Source organism: Rousettus aegyptiacus, unplaced genomic scaffold (genome assembly GCF_014176215.1).
Source record: "Rousettus aegyptiacus isolate mRouAeg1 unplaced genomic scaffold, mRouAeg1.p scaffold_m13_p_10, whole genome shotgun sequence".
Taxonomy (NCBI): domain Eukaryota; kingdom Metazoa; phylum Chordata; class Mammalia; order Chiroptera; family Pteropodidae; genus Rousettus; species Rousettus aegyptiacus.
Window position 1 is genome coordinate 5,964,719 of NW_023416285.1, and position 21,664 is coordinate 5,986,382.

Consider the following 21,664-nt stretch of genomic DNA (forward strand, 5'->3'; position numbering starts at 1 on the left):
GGATATCGAGTAAGCGTGAATGTTAACAATGTTCTGCAACATCACATCCACTCTACAAATGCATGTACCTCTGTGGACAAGGAACGAAAGGGAACGAAACGGATGTGTTATGGTGCAGGGAGTTCTGCCATCCCCCCTTCTCTTTTTCACTATTATTACCAGCAATTTTGTTATTGCCAATATAAGCAGTGTGTGTGTGTGTGTGTGTGTGTGTGTGTGTGTGTGTGTGTGTGTGAAGGGGAGTAGAAAAGCAGCTACTATCTAGATAAATAATCACATGGATTGACTTGCCAAAGTGAGGAATTCATACCATAATAGGATGGGGGTTTGAGAATGCTGAATGTGAGGATTTTTTTACTTGGAAAACAACAAACTGCATTCTAAGTTTTATCCCAAAGGACTGAATAGCCTATATCTGCAAAAGAGCGTTTAAAACGGGTATGCGTTAATTAAGACACACCTCACTTGTTTTGAGGGTTTCTTTCGAATCTTCTTCAGCTTGCTGTTTCTTTTTAGAATTCTCTTCAACATTCCTATGTGGGGGGAAAAAGTCAACCATGAACTTTGAATCAAATGAAGAAATTTTCAGAAAGGTTAAAAAAAAAGAACCTTAGCTTTCCTTTTCTATAAACACTTGATCCACAAATAGAAGCTTGCTATGCGTCAGTTGAAATCCTATTCTAGTCATGATTGGAATACGATCCCCAGTATGACATGGAGTACTCTACGACATGGTGCTAAAGTATACTGGAAACAATTCCTGAATTGTTGTTCGGAACTGAGTATTTTGCGAGCTACAATTATATTTTGAAAGTCTTGCCATCTTTTGAGCAAATAGGGCAGTCTTATATTCAGATCGATAGGAAGAAGGAACCATAAGGTAAGCGAGAGCTGATTCTTTTGCTGAGTTCTGCAAATTAGTGATTGAGCTATCTTAAAGTCTGTGATAAATTTACATAATCGCATCTTGATGGGACAGGAAACTACAGCCCTTGGCTCGCACGTCTTCATAGCCACTCTGTCTCTTCGGCTTTCCCATTCTTCTAGAATTAACTATGATAACGTACTGCTAAAAAAGACTTCGGCTCAGACCTCTGGCTCATGGGGAGAAGTACAGTATGCAATGAAGCGAATTGTCTAGAAAAACTGGAAAATGGAGGCGATCACTAAAGAAGGGGTACCGAATGCCCGGAACGGGGATACTTCTTGGGTGCGTCTGGGGGTCCGTACGCCCTCTGAAGCTCTAGGGACAGCTGTGTGTTGATGCACGTGCATTTTTTTCCTGGGATGAGAGTCCAAAGCTTCCTTCGAAATTATCAGAAAGGTCTGGGATCGCCCCGGAAAAAGATGAACACTTTGAAATATTAGAGATGCTAACACGATGAATTGCGATACTGAAAACGAAACCCTACGGTCTTTGATAAACATGCAACGACACACACACGCGAGGCCTGGCTTCTTGCCGCCACTTTCGGTGGCTCACTTCTGAAAGCACGCCGGGAGGACGTTACAGTGGGAACGCTGCCAGGTAGAACATGTACCTTGAATCTTTTTTTCTTTTTTTGCTTAAGGCTACTTTTTTCTCTAAAACTTTCCGTTCTTTAAGGACTTCTTTAATTCTGGGGGCTTTAGGTTCCAAACTCTTTGCTGAGGAGTCTTCTAAGTCCACACTATTTTTGCCTAGTAAAGAAGCAACCGATAAACTGTATTTCAGAACAGAGTCTTCTAAATGGTGTAATATTTATTTATTTTCCATAACGTTTTTCTAATCACTGTAAAAATGCAAAATGGCTTTCATAACTTTAAGTTGTGCTGGAATAAAAATAATACTTTAGATGGAGAAGTCTTATCATCTTTTAATTTCAAATGCTTACATATGTGTATGTATTTGTCTATTACACAGGATCGGTGACCAGAGGAAGTTCAATTAAATATTGCACACAAATGTTTGACACTTTAATTAATATAAATTATAAATTAATTCCATTACTATCACCAGCAAGGCTTGATTACTTGCTAGTTAATAATCCATTTTCCACTGATAATTCATTCCCCGGTCACTGGAAAATGAATTGCTAATATGTGAGTTGTGTAAGCTGGTACTTGATAGAATATTTAATATAAATTCAGAAATAATAAAAAGTGACCAAGCACATTAGATTAAAAAGCAAATCTTTCACACCTAAAAATATATAATTAAAATAAAAGCTTTACTAAAATATAATTTAGATCATTTTACTTTATAATCCTATTCATAAGAAACATAAATATCCAGAAAATAATGAAGCATATAAGACAGTTTAAAATAATAAAGCTAACTTCTCTAATACCTTGGCTCTTAACTTTCGAAGACTTTGTCTTTTCTGCTTTCTGTTTTCGTTTTTCTTCAAGTTTCTCTCTATTAATTTGCCTTCTTAAAAGCCTCTCTTCTTTTTCTTTGGCCTAAAACCACAAAATAGTCACAATTATTCTGGTTATGAGGCAAAAGCAAAACACTCTTGAAAAAAATGTTTGCCCTTCAAATGTTCTCACAAATTAACGGGCTCTGCAAAAGTGCATATACACTACCAGAATACGTGGAATTTGGAAGCTACCAGAAGAACACAACAGAGCGAAAAAATTTTCCATTACTCTTTTAGAATGTCATGAAAGAATGGGAAAAGTATCATTTTGAGAAATGGTGGTTTAATAAACTGGTTACTTCAATGAGAAAGATAACTGTGAAAATACCCACGACCATCAAGTGAACATAGGTAGGTTTCCATAATTTTTCAATTAGTATTAAAAGAACACAATGAAATGCAGATTCAAGTGACAGGCCAGGCCCACAACAAATGTGGCATGCTGGTTATACTCTCAGGCCCTACGTTTTAGATGTAGGGCTTTCTGCTGTTGATTTCAAAGCTAGGGAGAATCCGGTCATTGTGAGTCACTCCCACCATCCCTGAAAGTCTCAAAGTGCCATAGGCGTAACTCCTGACCAAGTAAACTTGTCGTGAGTTAAGCCACTGTTAGCATTGAGAGTACTTCCTTGAAATCATTTTTCTAAGTAATAATATTTTCTCATTCGAGGATGACCATATCTTCATGTTTAATGCTTCTGAAATTCTAAGTCCTCTTAAAGCTGATATACACGTATGATGAGGTAAACAATTTTTCCTCTAAAAAGCTGTTGTTAATAACAGATCTCATTAGAAGTATTTTCACATCCAGTAAATCTGTGAACTGTACTTTCCTCTAATGCTGTGTTCATGGTCGAACGCCATATGCTGTATACCTCGATTCATACTTGATTCAAACATTTCCATACCATGAAACACGTCAGTTCTTAACAGTTTTTCACTACTATTAATCATGATGACATGAACGCCTCTGTCACATGTTTGTGTCTATGCTGCCTAGTTACATGACAAGATTCCTGAAAACAGGGCCTAAGTCACTATTCCATATGCTCATGAGTACCTCGTACTCTCGGACTAGTCAAGTCTGTCAGCGATTAAACGCGAAAGGCAACAATCGACGAGACTTACGATGGACTGTCGCCGTTGTTCTACGGTGAGCTCGTCGTCAGAATCGCTGTAATACTTTGAGTAGAGATATGGTTTGTGAACATAAGCATGCCGTACAGTTTTTGCTTTTCCTTCACTAGGTTCACTGGTCTGAGCTTTTGTTTTATTCTGCTTGTTCTTCTCTTCATCTGGAAGAAAGTCAATGGACAGAGGAGTGAGTGCTCTGTGAATCCCCATTAAAATCAGCATTAAGCTTCATCGACATTGAGCAGCAAAAGCAGTATCAATGCAGTTCAAGTTCATTTCTAGGTCCCACAGGGAAATATCCATACGTGAAAATCAGAAATTGACATTTTTTCGCAGAAACTGACATTTTTAAAGGCTATACTCCACATCTTAATTTATTTCTTAACAATCAACTTCTCCCACATAAAGGAAGACAGCAAAGAAAAATGAAACCTTATAGTTACTTGTTTTCTTGACAAATAGTAAAATATTATCCGTATGTCAGTGGACTTGACATGAATGCTTTAAACTGAACGAATTCACGTGAAACCGTACTTTAAACTGGAGCTTTTTATGACCACCTGTGAGTCTCTCATTTACGGGCGAGGCAAGAATCAACAGCTGGCCCTCCCCCAAGGACACACTCAAACCCTCCACCCGCAGGGGGCAGGGGGCGAGTGCTCCCCCGACACAGCAAGAAGAAAATGTCGTGGACAAGGTGCTCACTTCCTACCACCTGGTACTCTCAAAACAGCCATCCTATTATTATTATTTTTTTATCCCACACATATAAAATCTAGCCCTGACCAAGAAAAAACTTGAAAGACTGCAAAGCGTCTAGAATTAGGACTTCGGCTAGTTCGGCTGGAGAAAGTGGAGAGCTCATAGCTGAGGGGAACTCTTCCCACGGCATACTACAGAGCTGACCTCGCGAGGACAGACATGGAACGTGGGGAGTGTTTTGCTTTCTTGGGTTGGTACTCAGTTTTTTCATGGATACTAAAAAAAAAGAATGGGAGACTCTGAGAAGCATATTTCCCTCCTCTATTTTTCTCTCTAGGTATTCTAAGCATAAGCAAACATCAAATTTACAAGATGCTATCTACCGGCAATTGAGAATAATATTCGGTATTTTTGATTTTTTAAAAAGGTCATAAACAGAACTTAATCATGTGGGAAAGAGCAGCAAAGGTGTTGGTCAGGCCAGACCTGGTCTGAAACCTGCGCCGGTGCCCCCTGGCTGTGCCACCTGGACAAGACCTGGCTATGTGATCTTCCCTCGGTGACTTGATTTCTTCACCTGGACCTGCCTCCCAGGGTTGTTTTGAGGACTGTGGTTATTAGAAAGAATAGTGAAATAACTTAGCACAGTGCCCGGAACACAGTAAGTGCTGATAAAGGGTTGGTAGAGAGAGGTCTGGTCTTCGCCCCTGGCTTCCGGGAGGTCATCTCTAAGCCTTTGGAATGCCGGGCCTGAGTGCTTCTGGGACCCCAGGGGTCTTGCGTCAAGACAAATCACCTGCCAGCGTGATTTAGGGTGGGGGCTTTGGGTCACGGAGTATCAGCTTGGCCTCTGGAGGGCTGGAGACGGAGACCAGACACATGGATGGTCACCTATGCCATGATGGAGCCCCAATAAAAACACTGGACATCAAGGCTTGAGTGAGCGTCCCTGGCTGGTGACAGTCTGTGAGTGCTGTCAGACGTCGGTGCCAGGAAAGAAATGCTGTCCAGGGAAGGGACGCCGGGAGGCTCTGTGTCTGAAACCTTGACTCTGGTCTACGCGTGTCCTCCCTCAGCTGACTTAATCGGTGTCCCCCAGCCGTAACGCACTGTGACAGGTTCCAGTGAGTTCTGGGAGTCCTAGCAAATTATCGAACCTACGAGAGGTCCTGGGGACACAAAACTTGCAGTCAGGAGGGGAGTGTTGTGGACTGCGCCCCCTCACACGTCTCTCTCACACACACAGGGCATGTCACGTGCATTATCTCATCTCAGTCTCATAACAATCCGAGCAGATGAAGTCAGGAGAACCAAGGCTCGCTGCGGTTCAGCTGCCTACCGAGCTTGCTCAGACAGGGAACCTTGGGGCTGGGACTTAAGCAAAATCTTCCAACTCCAAAGCCCCGTGCCCTTGCCACTACACCACACTGTCTTTCACGGTCCAGCCATCTGAACGCACAAACACTGCTGGGTGGGAAGCGTCACAGGGGCACTAGAAAGTGAAATGCTTTACCATCTGACGTAATCTCGCCTTCTTCCATGCTATCGGACATCACGACCTCCTCCTCAGTGTCTTCTTCAAACGATGAAAGGTCACTGGTATGGACAGAGCTAACTGTAATGTCTGTAAGCCCATCGACATCAGACTCTATCGCAGAGCAATCTTCAGGAAAACAATAAAACACAGAAGGTAAACCATCTCGTTATAAGAACACAGGCAGAACCCAATTTCTAAAATACATTTAAGATTTTCCGCTTTAATTATATGCCCAAAACTTCCACTTTAGAAATAAAAATCTCTCATTAGCAACCATATCACATAAGGCAGAGCTGCTTCCAGGAAATACAAAGGCAAACCGTTATCCTGTAAAAATAACGAAACAATTAATTTAAGATGTAAACGACACAAAAGCAAATTTTACATAACTGGAATATTAATTATTTAATATTTTAAAGATTAAGATATACAACTATGAATGAAGTTGCTAGGCATAATGCATGACAATGAGTTATGAGTTAAAATCATAAGGTTTAGAGCTTTTCTGTTCATTTACTTTGTGAACTGGTTACGCCAGCGCAGAAAAGAAACACAAATGTTTGTGGCTCTTTTTTATAGCAAAAAGGAGATATATTCTCAGGCTTTTGAAATAAAAGAATAAAATTGATTAAAATTTTAAAGGCAAATCTGATACTCCCCCCAACGGACAGTCTGTTCTCTAAACCCTTGGTATATTTTTGCAACTTTTTACCTTCTTTTGTCCCTTCTTTAGCTTTATTACTGTTTTTTTCTGAAGGAAGTTTTGAACACTCTACTTCTTTATCTTTTGCTTGTTTTTCCTCTTTTACTTTTTGTATATCCTCACTCCTTTTTGAGTGATCGAATTTCTTCTCAGGCTTTTCCTTCTTTTCTTTCTTTCTTTCCCCTTTTTCGTTGCTGTCTGGTTTCTTTTCGCCTTTGTCTGTTGATTTATTTTTTTGGTCACTGCTTTCCTGTTGAACATCCTTATTTAGCAGCAGTGAACTATTACTCTCTTTTGTGTGGTTTTTAATTTCTTCGACCGGACAAGGGAGATCACTCAATTCTTCAGACTTGGGGGCTGCTTCCTGTCCTTCCCCTGCAGAGTCGGGTGGCGATTTTTCTTTGTCAGCCACATCCTCTGAAGTTTTCTCTCTCTCAGTAGTAGTGTCAGTGCTTGGCTGAGACGGGAGTTTCTTGGATACTCTCTCACTGGTCTTAGCATTTGCCGTTTCTGTCGAAGCCCTGGCAGCACTAGCTTCTTGGTTGAGAGAAGTGATGGTTTCTAAGATCGACATGGCATCATTGGCCACATTAGCACTGGGCCCAGGAGCGGGGACACCTTCGAGGGAAAGACAAGTTTTAGAATACGTTTATTGCAGGAGGTCAACCCCGGCTGAATCAGTGCCACGTCCCACTGTGGTATCTATAGGCTGCACGTGCTGTGCAGAGCACTCACACACCTGTAGACTTGCAGGTACCAGGGCCAGCTCTCAGCACACACTAACTCCTCCACCTCTCTAATGCCGTATCTTTGAAAGGCACCATGCAAATCCGAGAACAGTCTAGTTTTCAGAAAAAGAATACTGTCTCTAATTATTTTAATTATTCCCTCTGCTGAAACATACGTGTACCCCCAATACCTTACTAAAATGCCTATTATTTTGTACGAATGTAAAAAAAAAGTTATGCCAGCTGAGGAATTCGGGTGATATTTATAATAATATACAATTTTGCTACAGTGGCCCAGGGGAAAAGTGTTTTCAGACCAAACGGTCCTAACTTGATCTCAGTTCAGGAAGGAAAGCAATGGAGCTGACCAAGAGCAAAGCCGCAGCACCTTGTATAACGGCGGAAGAGTCTGGCTTCTCCTCGTCGGGGGCCATGCTGCCACTCGCTTCCTCCTTGTGGTTCAGCGTGGCCAGGAACTCATGCACGGCTTTCTCCACCTGAGGTCTGAATGTGTGGTTGATCTTTGGATCCACAACCTGAGAAATAATTCGGTCAATACCGGACTCCAGCATTCCTGATCTGAAACCCAAGGTGATTTACAGAAAGTTAAGAATAATAATAACAATTTCATACTATCCGCATTACTTACTAGTACATATATGTTCAACCCCAATCCATTCGCTTGGATGTAGAAAGAAGAGGGAATGGAAAGTCGGTTTCGCGCTGCAGTGGCACTTAGATACGCCGCACTGCAAAAACGCCGTGATCTTTCCACCACTGTCACTAGTGGAAACACTAAAGTGGCCAAAACAAAAAATTAAAACACCTTAGGACTAGACACAGCACACGATCCAGAGCCCAGGCCCCTAGGTGATGCTTATCTTACCCCAATCCTGCCCAGGGCACACTGGAATAAATGAGCACCGAAGCTGAGTTTTGGGTATACGATAAATCAATGGATCCTGCGCCTTTATTTTTAAACAGAAAAATGTAAGCCATTTAAAAGTACCAGAGTCTCCAGAAAAACTGAAGAATACACACAAAGTGTAATTTCATCAAACTTTAAAAAAGAAAATACAGAACAATAAAAAAACTTTAGAACCAAAATAAAACTTAAGACTTCTGGCTTCCTTTTTATTATCTCCTTGTAATAAAAAAACTGGATGATTTATTCACTTGACAATTATGAGTGTTCTCTACAGTGACGGGCACCATGGAGGCCACGGACTCACTACATATCAGACCTGGTCCCTGTTCTGATAAGGGAGATGGATACAAACAATTAAAATACAAGACGACAGGCACTAGGACGTGCCACACACTACTGTAGGGAAGGAGCGGAATAAGAATTACTAGATGTGCCTGGGATGACCTGGGAATGCTTCGCAAAAGGAAGACACTTGAGCCAAGTCTTCAGTTCCATACAGGAGAAGAAAGATCTTAAAAAAATGTCACAGACAAGAGACCGAGGAGCAAACGGGGCACCCAAGTGCCACATGCAAAGAAAGTCACGAAGGCGCCTGGGCAAAATGAGAAGATGTGTATTTTAAGAAATGCACTTAAGCCTTGTTAAGCCTTGTTTCTTCCTAAAAGAGAACATGAGGAGGTCCCTGGACAGTGCCGGCAGGGCGGGGTGCCGGTCCCTTCCGGTTTCTCCGCCTCGGGCTCCTTGCAGAGTGCCTGAGGAACCCCTCTGAATGCGTTAAATGCTATTTTGAGTGTGTCTCTGTCGGGAGTGGAGGATGAAGTTGATTTTCATTTCCTAAGGCACCTTATGGCCTGTGATACTATAATTCTACTTATGTGGGCCATAGAGAAAAATGAGCCAACCACTGCACAAAGTAGGTAACCTGCTTTTTAAAGCTCTAATATATATATATGCAATCCTGCAAGCACTGTTACATCTTAGAAGTGTCTTTAAAATGTATCAGGTAGAAAAGAAACAGGGACAATCCATCTTAAAAGTGTTTTGATTTAATGTATAAGTATAACGATAAAATAGATAAAACCCACTCGGCCCAAATTACTGCTTCGGTCTCTCTGTTTGCCTATATTCTGGCCCCTGGTCTATTTCGGTCATTGTCACAGTGGTTGGTCAGCCCCGATCGTGAATAAAACTGGAGGCCAGTGCTAATGACCACATGTTCTTTCTGGGCTCATGAGCCGTGGCCACAGCTGCCTCACTGGAGGAGAAGCCACACTCTAGGTTCAAGGGCAAAGCCAAATGCCAGCAGCTGCACTGTCCCGGTTCAAGCTATTTCCTTATCTTCCATTTAAATCCTGTTCTGTTAAGGTCACTATTTCTGAGCTACTTAGCTTTTTAAGATTCTGTTGTACAAATGAATGCATTAATAGAATAAGATTTGTGCCCCTGTTGAGTCTGCAGATAAGCTATTAAGTTGAGCCATCCAAAATTGCTGATATTAAGACTTTTTGTCCTATAAAAATGTCTCAACAAAATAGACTCAAATGAGTGGTTCTTAAAATATATATATGAGAAACTGTTTGAAATTGTATTTATAGGAGCCAGTGCAACCATACACCATTAGTTAGACACAACTAAATAGGCTCTTTGGGGAAGCTTTAAGATGTTATCATCAGTAATGTAAAACTTTACTGATGGAATTTAAGTAAGAGAACAGTTCATTTAACAATAAATATCATCACCAGAAGAAAATTTCCATATGACTCAGGAAGAGCGCTAAGAGACGGTGCTTCCCCGTTCTATGATGTGTCTAGGGGAGGGCCCTCGTCACCCACAGGAAGACTAGTGGTGATCGCTGAGGGTCACAAGGACCTTGTACTGATGTGCACAGAACCCCCTGCCAAACACCGATTCTGTGAAGTGTCTTGTACTGGTACAACAAGAATTGTAAGTGTCTGATTTTATACGGGCAAGACTGAGTTTAGTGCCCTTAAAAGACCAGAATAGATGACTGCTTCCCCACTGCACAGGTTTGTATGCTAAGGAGCAAATGCAGTTCCGGGAAACGTGCTTTCCATTTAGTCTCTACATGCAAAGAAAAAACCACTAACACGCTTTTAACGCAATGGAATCATTTGTGAAAACGAAGGCAGCTATGCAGATTGCTGAGTGAAAGCTCTGTCATCAGTAACGTTCTGTGTAAACGTGCGGGTGACAGTGTGGGGGACCCTGACCCCCATCCCTGCTTTTGCCCCAGCCCTGTCTCCCAGCCCCCTACTATTTTGGTTATTGTTCTCCTGAAGGCCTGAAAGTGAGTAACCTTCCAGGCCTGGTAACCTGACAGAGCCCTTGGCCTCTGCTTGCTCAGGAACGACCCCTCTGAGGGCATCTTTCCATCTCACCTGGACTCCTGACAGGTTCCTCGAACATCCTTTAAAACGCAGACGACAAAGTTACTGTTAAATTGCCCTCTTCACAGGAGACACAGTCTGAGTCCCCAGGCTCCTGTTTCCAGTATTGCCTGTGGCTAAATGAGTCTTTGAGTCGGGGGTTGGGGGGTGGTGACGTTTTATTTGTGGGGCTCCCTGTGGGTCAGCACTGTCAGTGGGGTAGCATTTGCAGGGTTCCCATGGGACGAGAAGGAATTAAGAGGTGTCCGGTATAAGACAGACTTGTTTAACTGTTTAAAAGCCACATTTCATTCTAAAAGATGTGCCTGAACATAAATATTTGTCACGGCAGGAAGACTAGGTGCTTTAAATAACTCAGTCACCTTTTCTGGAGGCCGAAGAAGGAACAGAAGGTCCAAGTCCTTTCGTCTTGGCAAATATTTATATTCAAGAACAAGATAATGTTGTAAATCTGCTTTTATTTTGGGGGGAATATGATTTTTTTTTTTTGGTCCCTCTAAACATTCCAGCTCTTACTCTTTTTATCTTACATTCATCCCAAAACGGCTCTGACGGGTCCAAATGCACTTGTCCTCTTTTTTTGGCTGTATCATCAGTAAAAAGCAGAGTTAAAATCACAATGAAATGCAAAAGAAAAAAAGGGGATGGGCTGTTTTAGAAGATAGAAGACATGGCCTCGAAATCAGGGGAAAATATTTTAATTTCAGTGACCTGCAATGTCTTTAGAAAATGGAACTTTTTTAGGGCCAAGAAAATAGTTGTGAAGGTAAACTGTACAGGATAACCTGGCATTTACGATCTATTAATATTACATCTAGGTGGGGTTTTTTTTTTTTTAAGTCACATTGTCGTTCCCTTCTCTCAACATTTCCAAAGGTCTCCAGAGAAATCAGACTGTTAAAATTTATAGGGGAAATAGGAAGTGATTAGAGCCCACTCTAAAATCACACTGCATCACAATATGAAGTAGCCACACCAAACCCGACAAAATTAGTATAAGGCCAACGAAATTCTGAGTAATGTCTCTGCTTTCAGGCAAAGGAAGTTGTGACAGTTGTGACGTGGTCAAGCCCGCCTGGGAACGCTGTAGCTGGGACACTTACTTGAGCACTTGCTGTCTGATGTTGTTTCTTAGTTGGTTCTTATTGAGGTGGGGGCTCCAGGTATGAGTTGCTAAGTGGTTTGCAACAAAGTTGTCAACTCGTTGTCTCAGATTCTGATAGGCAGGCTAGGGAGAAAAAAAAAAAAGACAGAAATGTTGCATATCTCCAACCTTACACAATCTCAGCATTGAGTGTGGGATCTGAGTGTCTTTCAGTGTTAACATTTTTCGGAGTATCAAAGGCAACAAAGTTTCATAGCTTGTGATAGTCCTGCTTTAGGATAATTTACACATTCAAACACTGCTTGTTTTGCCTAAGACAAGATGTTTGGAGATATGAGGAGTACAAAGAAGACATACCTCTCATTTGTACTCAAGGGACTAGGAAATAAGACACCAATAAATGTCACCATTAGAGGATAAGGAACCAAGAATGGGAGATAGGCAGAGGAAGAAAGCCTTTGTTGAGACTGAAGCATTTGAGTGCGACCTTCAAGGTGTCACAATGCAGCTGGGAATCCCAAAGACCGCCTTGCAGGTAGAGCCAATGATATAAGCAAAGAGCAAGTAGGTGAACAAAAAGTGTGTGGTTGGGAGCATTTCTGGCACCCCCAATTGTCAGGTCCAATCTCGTTGGAGAAGAGAATACAGAAAAGTAGAGAAATGAGGTTGGAGACATAGCTTGGGGCCAGCGGCTGGAAGGATTCAGGCACCTATACAAGAAGTTTGGAATTATGGGGTAGAGAACGGTAACTTACTGCACATATAAGCAGAGTGATATGTAATAGCTTTCTGATGATTAATCCTACAGTGAAAGAGACACAAAATATGTTTAGGAAAAAAAAATGCAATAACTAGAGTGATGAAGGTCTGTATTGGGGTGGCAGAAATGGGCTGAAAGGCACGGATCCAAGAGAAATGATTGAGGGACAACCGCTGGAACTAGGCGTTTGGAGTACAGCAGTGGCTGGGAGTCATTTCCCCCCAGCCCCACCCCAGGGGATATTGGCAATGTCTGCAGACCAACGAGGACACTGCTGCTGGCATCCAGTGATCAGAGGAGGGAGGCTGCTGAACTTCCTGCAATGCACAGGGGGATCTCCCCACGGCAAAGAATCGTCCAGCCCGAAACGTTAACAGTGCTGAGGCCGACAACCAGGTATCAGGGAAGCAGGAGAGAGAACCCGTATGATGCCATCTCTACTTAAAGGACACTGCCTAAGAGACAGGTTTGACCAGGACGGCACACTCCGTTCCTAGTTGCTCCCAACGCTCACGTTCTTTACGTCTTCCTTTTATGTGGCTTTTAACAGATGAGTTGGAGTGACCCCGAATGATTTTAAACAAACCTGTACAGCTTCATCTTCTGCCATTTGCTCCCTTACCCTACAGAGTTCATACTCCGACAGTAAGTTCTTATGCCTTTGATGTGCTGCACCTACCATGCCCTCTACTTGTCCCTTTGGCAAACTTCTCACCATCAGAGCTGACTCTAATCTGTGCGGTCATCCTCACACCCAAGGTAGGCTCACGTGGTCCTTCTCCCACGTTCCTCTGGTCTTCACTATGTACTATCATCCCGGAAATCCTTGCATTGCATTGCATTTTGGGGAGGGAGCAATATTCATCTTCGCGTTGAAGTGTAAGCCTGCTCCATCACATTCCCTCGATCTTTGTTTTTGGCAAGCTTATCACATTTCTTGGCGAATAAGCGATTAAAAAGCGGTTGTTAGGTGAGATAACTGGGTAACTATCCCCAACACAGATGATGAACTTTTCGTCCCTTTGTGAAGCCCTTTTATCCCTTCCAGTTTCCAGACTTTTGCCGATTCCTATTTTTGATCCCATGAGAAACAGTCTCTGTTCATTTCTCATGTTCTTCTCCATTTATCCCAAATCAATGCGAACTAAAACTAATCCTCCCCTCAAAGATTTTCAGCAAAACTGTAAAAGATATTTCTTCTTGCCAGTATTCCCAAATCTCAGAAACATTGGGCTCATGCATCACAATGCATTTAGCATGCTAGTCACCCCGTATCAAGCTCGAATTTGAACTGCAACAGGTATTCTCCTTGCTCCCAAGTTCTTTTGGTAAAAAGCCTGGTGATTAGAGAAATCTGGATTGCATTATATTTCTGGGAATCTTTGCTTCTCTCTCCTTTTCTAGTCCTCTGGCCAAAAGCCTTTCAGCCATTCTTCATTCCCCTTCCCTTCCACCCGGCATCCAAACCATCATCAAATGGTGTCGGCACTAGCATCACAGTACATCCCGACTCTGACCACTTCCTGCCACCAGTCTGGTCCAAGGCATTCTCATCTCCTGTCTAGATTACGCTAACCCGTCTCCCTGCTTCTACCCTTGCCCACTGAAACCTATTTTTCATACAACAGCTAGTGCAAATCTTCTAAAATCAGGGCAACCATATAATTTATCGTCCAAACCAGATCATGACTTAGTGTGAAGGGGACTCTATTAACAATTACACATGGTCGACCCACTTCAAGCAGAAGTCAGAGCACGTCCTCCTAATGCACACCCGCCAATGGCTTCTAAGCTCAAGTGAAAGCCAAAATCCTACTTTGGATTCCGAGGCCCGCCAGCTGTGCCAGCTGTGCGCAGGGAGACAGGGGCACTCCTACCCCGCCTCCTTCCACTTCCCCTCAGTTGTCCCTGCCTTCGGTTTTCTGCTTCTGCTGTGGTCTCTACTTGGAATACTCAGCCCCAGAGAGAGCTGCAGCTCACCTAGTTGCTTCAGTGATGGCTCAAATTGCGTCTTCCTGAAATCTTCCCTGAACACACTCAAAACACATCAGCAGTCCTTCCCACCCTCATCCTGTTCTACTCCTTCCATAGGACCCATCGCGCATTCCATTATTTATTGTCTGTTTTTCCCTGCTGGGATGTAAGTTCTACAACAGCAAGGCCTTTTTGTTCACTGCTGTTCCTGGCATCTAAAGCTGTGCCTGATACATCGTAAATATTTGTAGGGTGAATAACTTTACATACTTTTGTCTTTGATAGTACTTTTAAATCTAAAAAGAAAAAAAAAAAAAGGCCGGTAATCACAGCGACCAGGAGTCATTTATAACTGAGAAAGTATCCAAAAACTGGCCTTTATTGCCCAGGAAGAGAAGAGCTATATTCACTTGGTCAGTGAGTTCCTTGCCTGAGGCAGAATGACAGGCCACTTGACTCTTCGCCCACACTCTCCAGCTGCCAATCAGTGCAAAGGGGCCAGAGGGCTTTCACGAGCTCTCTGTGTGCTCCAGGGGCTGGAAGTGGCAGTCTGTGGCAGAGGCGCCTCAGCACCAGCTGGCCCTGGGCCTGCCCCAAGGCTCCAGTTCTTTGGGTGGGAGGGCTCGTCCCCTCGGGTCACTCTCTTGGTTGGTTAGCGACCACCGACGACTCCAGGCCACCTTGAGGGGTTCTACGGTCTTCTGGCATGGCAGCCGACTTTGGTAGCTCTCATCTTTCTTTGAACACACTGGGCTGGATGACGGTGTGGCTCTTGGAGAGCACCTGGTAGGTATCGAATGTCTTGATTCTTAACGACACACAGGACAGACAATCCTGTTACAGCTACCACCCTATACACCGCATCGTACAGGTCAGAGTTTGACAGTGGTCTTCAGGGTTCAACATCAAAAGCACCACACCTCGAGAAGTCTAAATCCCACAGTGTGCCCGACAGGTGAGACCCGAGGATTCCACTAACGCGACGCTCCTTTGCCCGGGGGACTCTTTCTTCTCCCCTCGCCCACGCAACCCGCTGACAGTAATGTTAAGTTCATATCAAAGAAGACTTTGGCTTTACACTTTTTGTTTTAACTTTCAAACTTACTTTTTTTTTTTTTTTTTTTCAGAGAGAGAGAACATGAGACCACATGCAGGAGTCAGCCCTCCTCCGTCGGGGAGGGGGTTATCATTTCAGTTTGATTCTTTTCTAGCTTCAAACATTAAAACAGGGTCCTTGTTTTAATTGTGGTACCCAAACTCCCCAAAACTATGTAGTAGGCTGATTCACATGAAATTGCCCATGGCCGACCATTTCGAACTACAAAATAAGCATTTTTATACGTATATGTGCATTTTTTCCTGGGAGAAAGTCCTAGTTTTCATTTGACTGTGAAAAAAACAAACAAACAAAAACAAACCAAAACAACAATAAACCAAAACAAAACTGTGTTTACCTCCTTCTCCCCAAGAAAGGTTTTAAGTCTCCACTTTGAGAGGCACTGGTAGGGATATTACAGACACACAGTGATAAATGGGTCTGTACTAAATGTATGAGATGAAGATAAAGCCGAGCCTTATCTATCGTAACCCCTCCATCAGTGTATTTAAATCTTTAATTTGTATACACAATAACACAGAGATCTGTAGGCTTCTGAGAGCAGCGAAGTAAAACCTCTACTTGCAGGATACAAATAACCAGCTTTATCTGGGTAACATTGACCTGGCTGTGTCTAATCTCCCATTTAAAAAAAAAAAAAAGCAATCGGCATTATTTTTAAAAAAGGTGGCTGTGCGTGTTCCCTAAAACAAAGTGAGAAAAAGCTATACTTCCTGCGATGACACACATCCCGAGTAAACTGAATTCTCTGTGGTGAAAAAACTCCAATACGCTGAAAAGATCATTGTACTTCTGGTCTACATGGCCCGGAGGGGTGGGGGGTTGTGGGGAACAGAGCCCTGATAAGGAAAGATGTCCCTAGGTTTTCACCAAGGTTTTCCCAGAGGAGGAAGGGGAATTGCGTGCAGATCATCTCAAAGCCTGGTGGATACCGAGTCACAGGGAGGAACTGGTGGACACGGCAAACACCTGCTTCTTAAAGAAACGAGGCTCCTCAGAACGGCCAAACATGCTAAGAGGAAACCCTCGCCCCAACCAGATCTAAGCCAAAACCAACAGACCAACACCCGCCCCCCCACCCTGCCCCGCGCGCCAAATGCCAAGATACCAAAAAACTCAACGACTTTCCATTTGTTTCCAACCGAAGCTTCCCGCCTCTTGCACTTGATTCCAGAAGTCCACACTCTATTGGCTTTCCATGCAGCTCACCAAGATTGCTCTTCTTGGCGTCCTTTGCTCATCCTTTGCTCAAGATTACCTGGTTCCTGCTAACATCCTTTCAACTCTGACCTTTGGGACAAAGCCCCGCCCCCTTCGAGCCGCTAACTCTTCCTTCCCGTCCTTCCACTTCACCTATCTGCTGTCACCTCTTCTCCATCCTTTCCCCACGGAACGGCTAGGTTCCCTTCTCTGCGCTCCACCCTCGCCCCTTCCTCACTTCAGAGAAGTGACTTGGCCTGTTACCTAAATCAGTCGCTGGTTAGGAACTAAAGTCCCGATCTCCTCAATCCACCTTCTCGATGTCCAGCTCTACCTCCTTGTCTTTGCACCCCATCCCCCCACAATCCAGCAGTGCACACTGGAAATAATTTGATTCGACTCTCAATAATTTGTCCAAAGGACAATGAATCTTACCGCACAGAAATCTTCAAGAGAGAGGATGCAAAATAAACCGCGGGAAAAAAATTTTTTAAAAAAGAAAGAAAACAGAGATGAAAGTACTGGCTACTGCTTCCAAGCGTGTCCCCGTGAGAACAATGACTTGGTCTTGCTCACCGGTCAGTTCCCAGCGCCTGAGCGGCGGGACCGGGGGAAGGACCGGAGAATGAATGGACGCGCCGTGCCGGGCACGGGGCCTGGCACCGAGCGGCGGCTCCGCGGGGAGCTCGGGGGGCGGCGCGCTGCACGGGGGTCCCGGCCTGGGAGGGCGCGGCGCGGCGGGCTGGTGCACGCACGCGGGGCGCTGCCCGGGGCGGCGGCCGTGGGGTCCCCCGCGCGCCCCGCACGCCCGCGCACCGCACCTTGGTGTCCACGTCGGCCAGGCAGTCCCTGCGGAACTGGTCGAAGAGCCCCTGGCTCTTGAGGTGGTTCACGATCATGGCCACGAGCTGCGGGTCCCCGGCGCCGGCCCCCGCGCCGCCCGCTCCGCCCGCGCCCGGGCCAGCCGCGGGGCCGGGCGGCGGCGGCGGCGGCTGCGGCTGCGGCGGCGGCGGCGGTGGCGCGGGCGGCGGCGGCTGCGGCTGCGGGTTGGTGGCCATGGCGGCCGGGGCCGGGGAGGGCGCTCCTGGGAGGCGGCGGCTGCACCGGTCCCGCCGCCCGAGGGAGGCCCGCGGGATGTTGTCACGGAACCAGCGGATCCAGAGCAGCCCCGGAAGTGAAAGGGAACCGAGGGAAGGCAGGAAAAGGCGGCGCCAACGCCGGCGACGGGCCGACGACGGGAGCCGCGAGGGGACACTTCCGGCCGCGGCGCGCGCGGGCGCCCCCGCGAGGCCAGGCGGCGTGGCCAGCCGCGGCGGGGCGGCGGGGCGGCGGGGCGGCCGGGGCGGCGGGGCGGCGGGGCGGCGGGGGCGGGCGGGGGCGGCGGGGCGGCGGGGCGGCGGTGCGGCGGGGCGGCTGGGGCGTCTGTGGCCGTCGGGTGCGGCGGGGCGGCCGGGGCAGGGCTGGGGCAGGGCTGCCGTCCTCGGCGGGCCTGCGTCCGGCCCACGCGACCCGGGGCCCGCGCGCCCACTGCACGCCCGCGCGGGGAGCGCGCGCTGGCCCGGGGCCGCCCCCGGCGGCGTGGAGCCCCGACGCTCCTGCTCCTGTTTCGCGGAGCCGTCGAGATGCATAGACATTTGTAATGCAAACTGTACGTGGAACGGCTTGGTCCAAACGCTCCCAATTGTGTTCGTTCTCCTATGATTCTGCCCTGTTTTCCCCGCAAGCAGGTAGCTCCAGGGCGCCTACTGTCCCTCTTCCCCAGCCCATCGCATTTTTCCTGGGGCCTGCGGACTAGCACCCGACCCCTCCAGCGCCTTCTTCCTGCCGGCGGAGACGAACCCGCAGGCTTTTAGTTTTAACGGGCTGGCTCTTGATTACTGTGATAATAATAGCAGGCCACGCTTGCACAGCGCGCAGTGTGCGCCAGGCATGGCGTTAAGAGCTTTTGCATGCATTAACTCATACAGTCTTTGCAACGACACAGCCCTACTATTGTCCCCGAATTGCAAAGCAGGAAACTGAGGCCCAGAGAGATTAAGGAAGTTGCCGAAGGTTACACTAGAAAGCACAGTGCCTGATTCTGGACTGAGTTATCTTTAATCATTAGTACATGATCAAAGCAACATAAATATTACAAGTTTTCAAAATTATTAAGTAGAATATAAAATTTATTAGAAAATGCATCTCGGTGAAATGGATATTATTGTTTTAAAAATTCATACGTCCGTGGACAAATATGTCTTATTGGTAGAACAAGAGGGTTGTGCAACAGTTTATTCCTATTTCCAGTTTTTATAGCTGTCTGCCGTTAGAGACCCTGTTCATGCAAACAAGTACTGTACAAGAATCATCCACAAAATTCAGCAAACCCCCACAATTTAGTTTATAGTAGCAATGTCACTCAATTCTTGATCTCTAAAAATTACGTCTGATGATCTGTGAGCTGACTATTCCATTAGGCCCTCCAATTTTGTTGAAAGCAAAGAATTGAAAACCACCTGACTTGCTAAAGGATTTGTTTACTTAGTCCTCATTCTTTCTCTTCTCTTTTTCCAGTTTCTGGGAAATATACTAAATAGGTTTTATCGAGACATCAAATGACCATTAAATAAATTTCTTTTTTGTTTTCTTCACTCCCTGCCCCCCCCCCCATGAGATGTTCCATGTTTAACCTGACATGGTCAAACTTTGGGGAAAATCAAAATGTTTTTCATTTTCATAAATAGTTTTGGATAAAATGTTTGTTGTCGTCGTTAGGTGGCTTAATTTTGTACCACTAACTTTTCAGCTAGTGGTACAGCTCATTCAAGGTGACACTGACAAGTGTGAAAAATGTTTGTCATGTAACTTAATTAACAGCTTGTTTTCATCATGGAACTAACCAAATTGGATATTACTTTCCCACAGAAACAGTTTGACTTCGTTGTTTCAATTCAAAGAAGGCTCATGCATTTTGAGGAGTATAATGAAGACTGCAGAGAGACAAAGTCATGGAATGAATCTTAAAAGATTTATTACTAAAAACGATGAAGATTAAAATGATGTAAGATATCATTGTTTTATCCATTTTCAAAATTAGTTATGAAAACAAGGTGTTTTTCTTACCTCATCACCAACAGCATAATATATGTTGCTAAATGTATGTTATTTATTAACTGTGTAGTATGATAAAGAACATGGTATTTTTTCAGTTCATAGCTATATATCAGATTTATTTGGCTTTTGGGGAATAACTCAATAAGAATCATCCACAAAATTCAGCAAAACCCCACAATTTAATTAGTCATGATGATCAAATGTAAAAAAAAAAAAATGAAACAATAAGGTATTGCTGCTAAAAATAAGTTCAGTGACTAGAAAATAATTTTATGTTTGTGAACATCATATAGGAAACAGTAAATATTTTCTACAATGTAATAAGGTGAGAATTGATTATACCTTAAATAATTCACAATTGATTTTATAAAATGTGTTTTAATTGACTTATTGAATAATACACACTGAATCTAAGAGAAAAAACATAATATTTATATCCATCAGTTCAAGTTATAGCGGGTACACATGTACTGGATACAGTGTAACTTGAACAATTTTATAGCCTTAGAAAACATTCTAGCTACACTGAAAAGAGTGAGAGTTACTGGTCTGTACTACTTTGGCTGTTCAAAAATGTTTTTCTTTCCACTCAAGACAGGTCCTAAGGATGAGTATTGTGAATACCTATGGGGTAAAATAGCATACATTTAAATCTTAAAAAATAAAAAGCTATTTAAGCACTCTTTGCTTTGTTCTCTGTTTCTTTAGAAAGAGTAATGTAATATTTGACAGTAGCAAGGGTACGGAAGAGGTGAAGTCTTCAAAAACAATTGCCATCGCCCCCCTGCCGCACTGTGTGTGTGTCTGAATTCAGGCTATCCCAACAAGGATGAAATACTTTCTTTGTGAACGTGATTCAATGCTGAATTTATTTCCTAAGCCTCATGCTAAGGCGAAAGTTAAACTTTACAGTTTGGGAATGAGCGGAACAATGGTTGGTTATCATGGCAGTCCTTGTATTAGCCATTTGTTCCCTTGGGCACCAGACTCCTGCCAAGTATTTGGCTCCTGTGATTTCTTCTCTTTTCTGCAGTCCAGCATGCCCCACTGTGCCTATCCAATCTAAAGCCTGTTTCTGGGGACTAATCCAATAAAAGGCACACATTGGTTTACAATATGCTGGTCTCTGAACTCCGGGGAGCCATCTGTGTACTAGGCAGAGTAGTTCCTTTCCTTTCCCTCACATCCCCAGGGCCTTCCAACTCCAGGGCATCCCCACCAAACCAGGCCAGGGGCCCAGCCTTTCATCATCAAGAGACTGATGAGTCTCATTTCCTAAAAGACTCTTCATCAACCCAAAGCCCAGTCAAACTTTGGAAGTTCACTTCTTCTATTACGGAACATGTTCTGGGGGTGGGGTTCAAAGCACCCCACTAACAGTTTCTGTAAAGGGAGGGAAGAGGAGAAGGTGTATCATTTACCTTTCCAAACCAAACTCCATGGTCTCAGCTATTTTTCTACTTCTATTGCAGAATAAAATAGCCGAAGAAGGTGGACTTGGCGGTAAGGCGGAATGTCACACAAAATGAATGTGGGAAGTGGATTGCTTTTTCCCCTGTGAGAACTAGGGTCGGGAGATGGCGATGAGAGTGGCACAGGGAGATGGTAGGAGGGTGGAGAGGGGCAGGGGTGGTTCTATACATGTAGCAGAGACCGGAAATGCCCTCGTTCCCTGCCAGTCAGAGTGCCCGAGGGTAGGGGTGCTTCGGATGTGGCAGGCGTGTGGCCACGGGTCACCTGGAGGTGCTGCAGAATTCAAGGGGGCTGGGGGATTCGAGCTGGTGGGAAAGGGAGGCTGGGTTTGGGATGGCAAGATGTAGCAGTGATGGCAACAGAGAACTGGGATTGGGTTTCATAAGCCACCAGGATG

General features: G+C 44.7%; 1 protein-coding gene across 2 annotated transcripts in view; it reads right to left on the reverse strand.

Annotated features, from left to right (window-relative positions):
• The window catches only part of BOD1L1 (biorientation of chromosomes in cell division 1 like 1), a 48,947-nt gene extending 31,093 nt beyond the window's left edge, over window positions 1-17,854 (reverse strand). The window contains exons 1-9 of one of the 2 annotated variants that reach the window (XM_016138405.2): window positions 17,520-17,854; window positions 11,646-11,770; window positions 7,595-7,785; window positions 6,488-7,096; window positions 5,752-5,901; window positions 3,531-3,697; window positions 2,331-2,442; window positions 1,542-1,680; window positions 461-533 (exon numbers count right to left, since the gene is read on the reverse strand). In XM_016138405.2, the coding sequence (XP_015993891.2) occupies window positions 461-533; window positions 1,542-1,680; window positions 2,331-2,442; window positions 3,531-3,697; window positions 5,752-5,901; window positions 6,488-7,096; window positions 7,595-7,785; window positions 11,646-11,770; window positions 17,520-17,756 (1,803 nt within the window). In that variant the 5' untranslated portion in view covers window positions 17,757-17,854. Of the gene's footprint in view, window positions 1-460; window positions 534-1,541; window positions 1,681-2,330; window positions 2,443-3,530; window positions 3,698-5,751; window positions 5,902-6,487; window positions 7,097-7,594; window positions 7,786-11,645; window positions 11,771-17,133; window positions 17,373-17,519 lie in introns of those variants that run through there. The other variant, XM_036227516.1, reaches the window with a different exon arrangement.
• Between the last annotated feature and the right edge of the window lie 3,810 nt (window positions 17,855-21,664).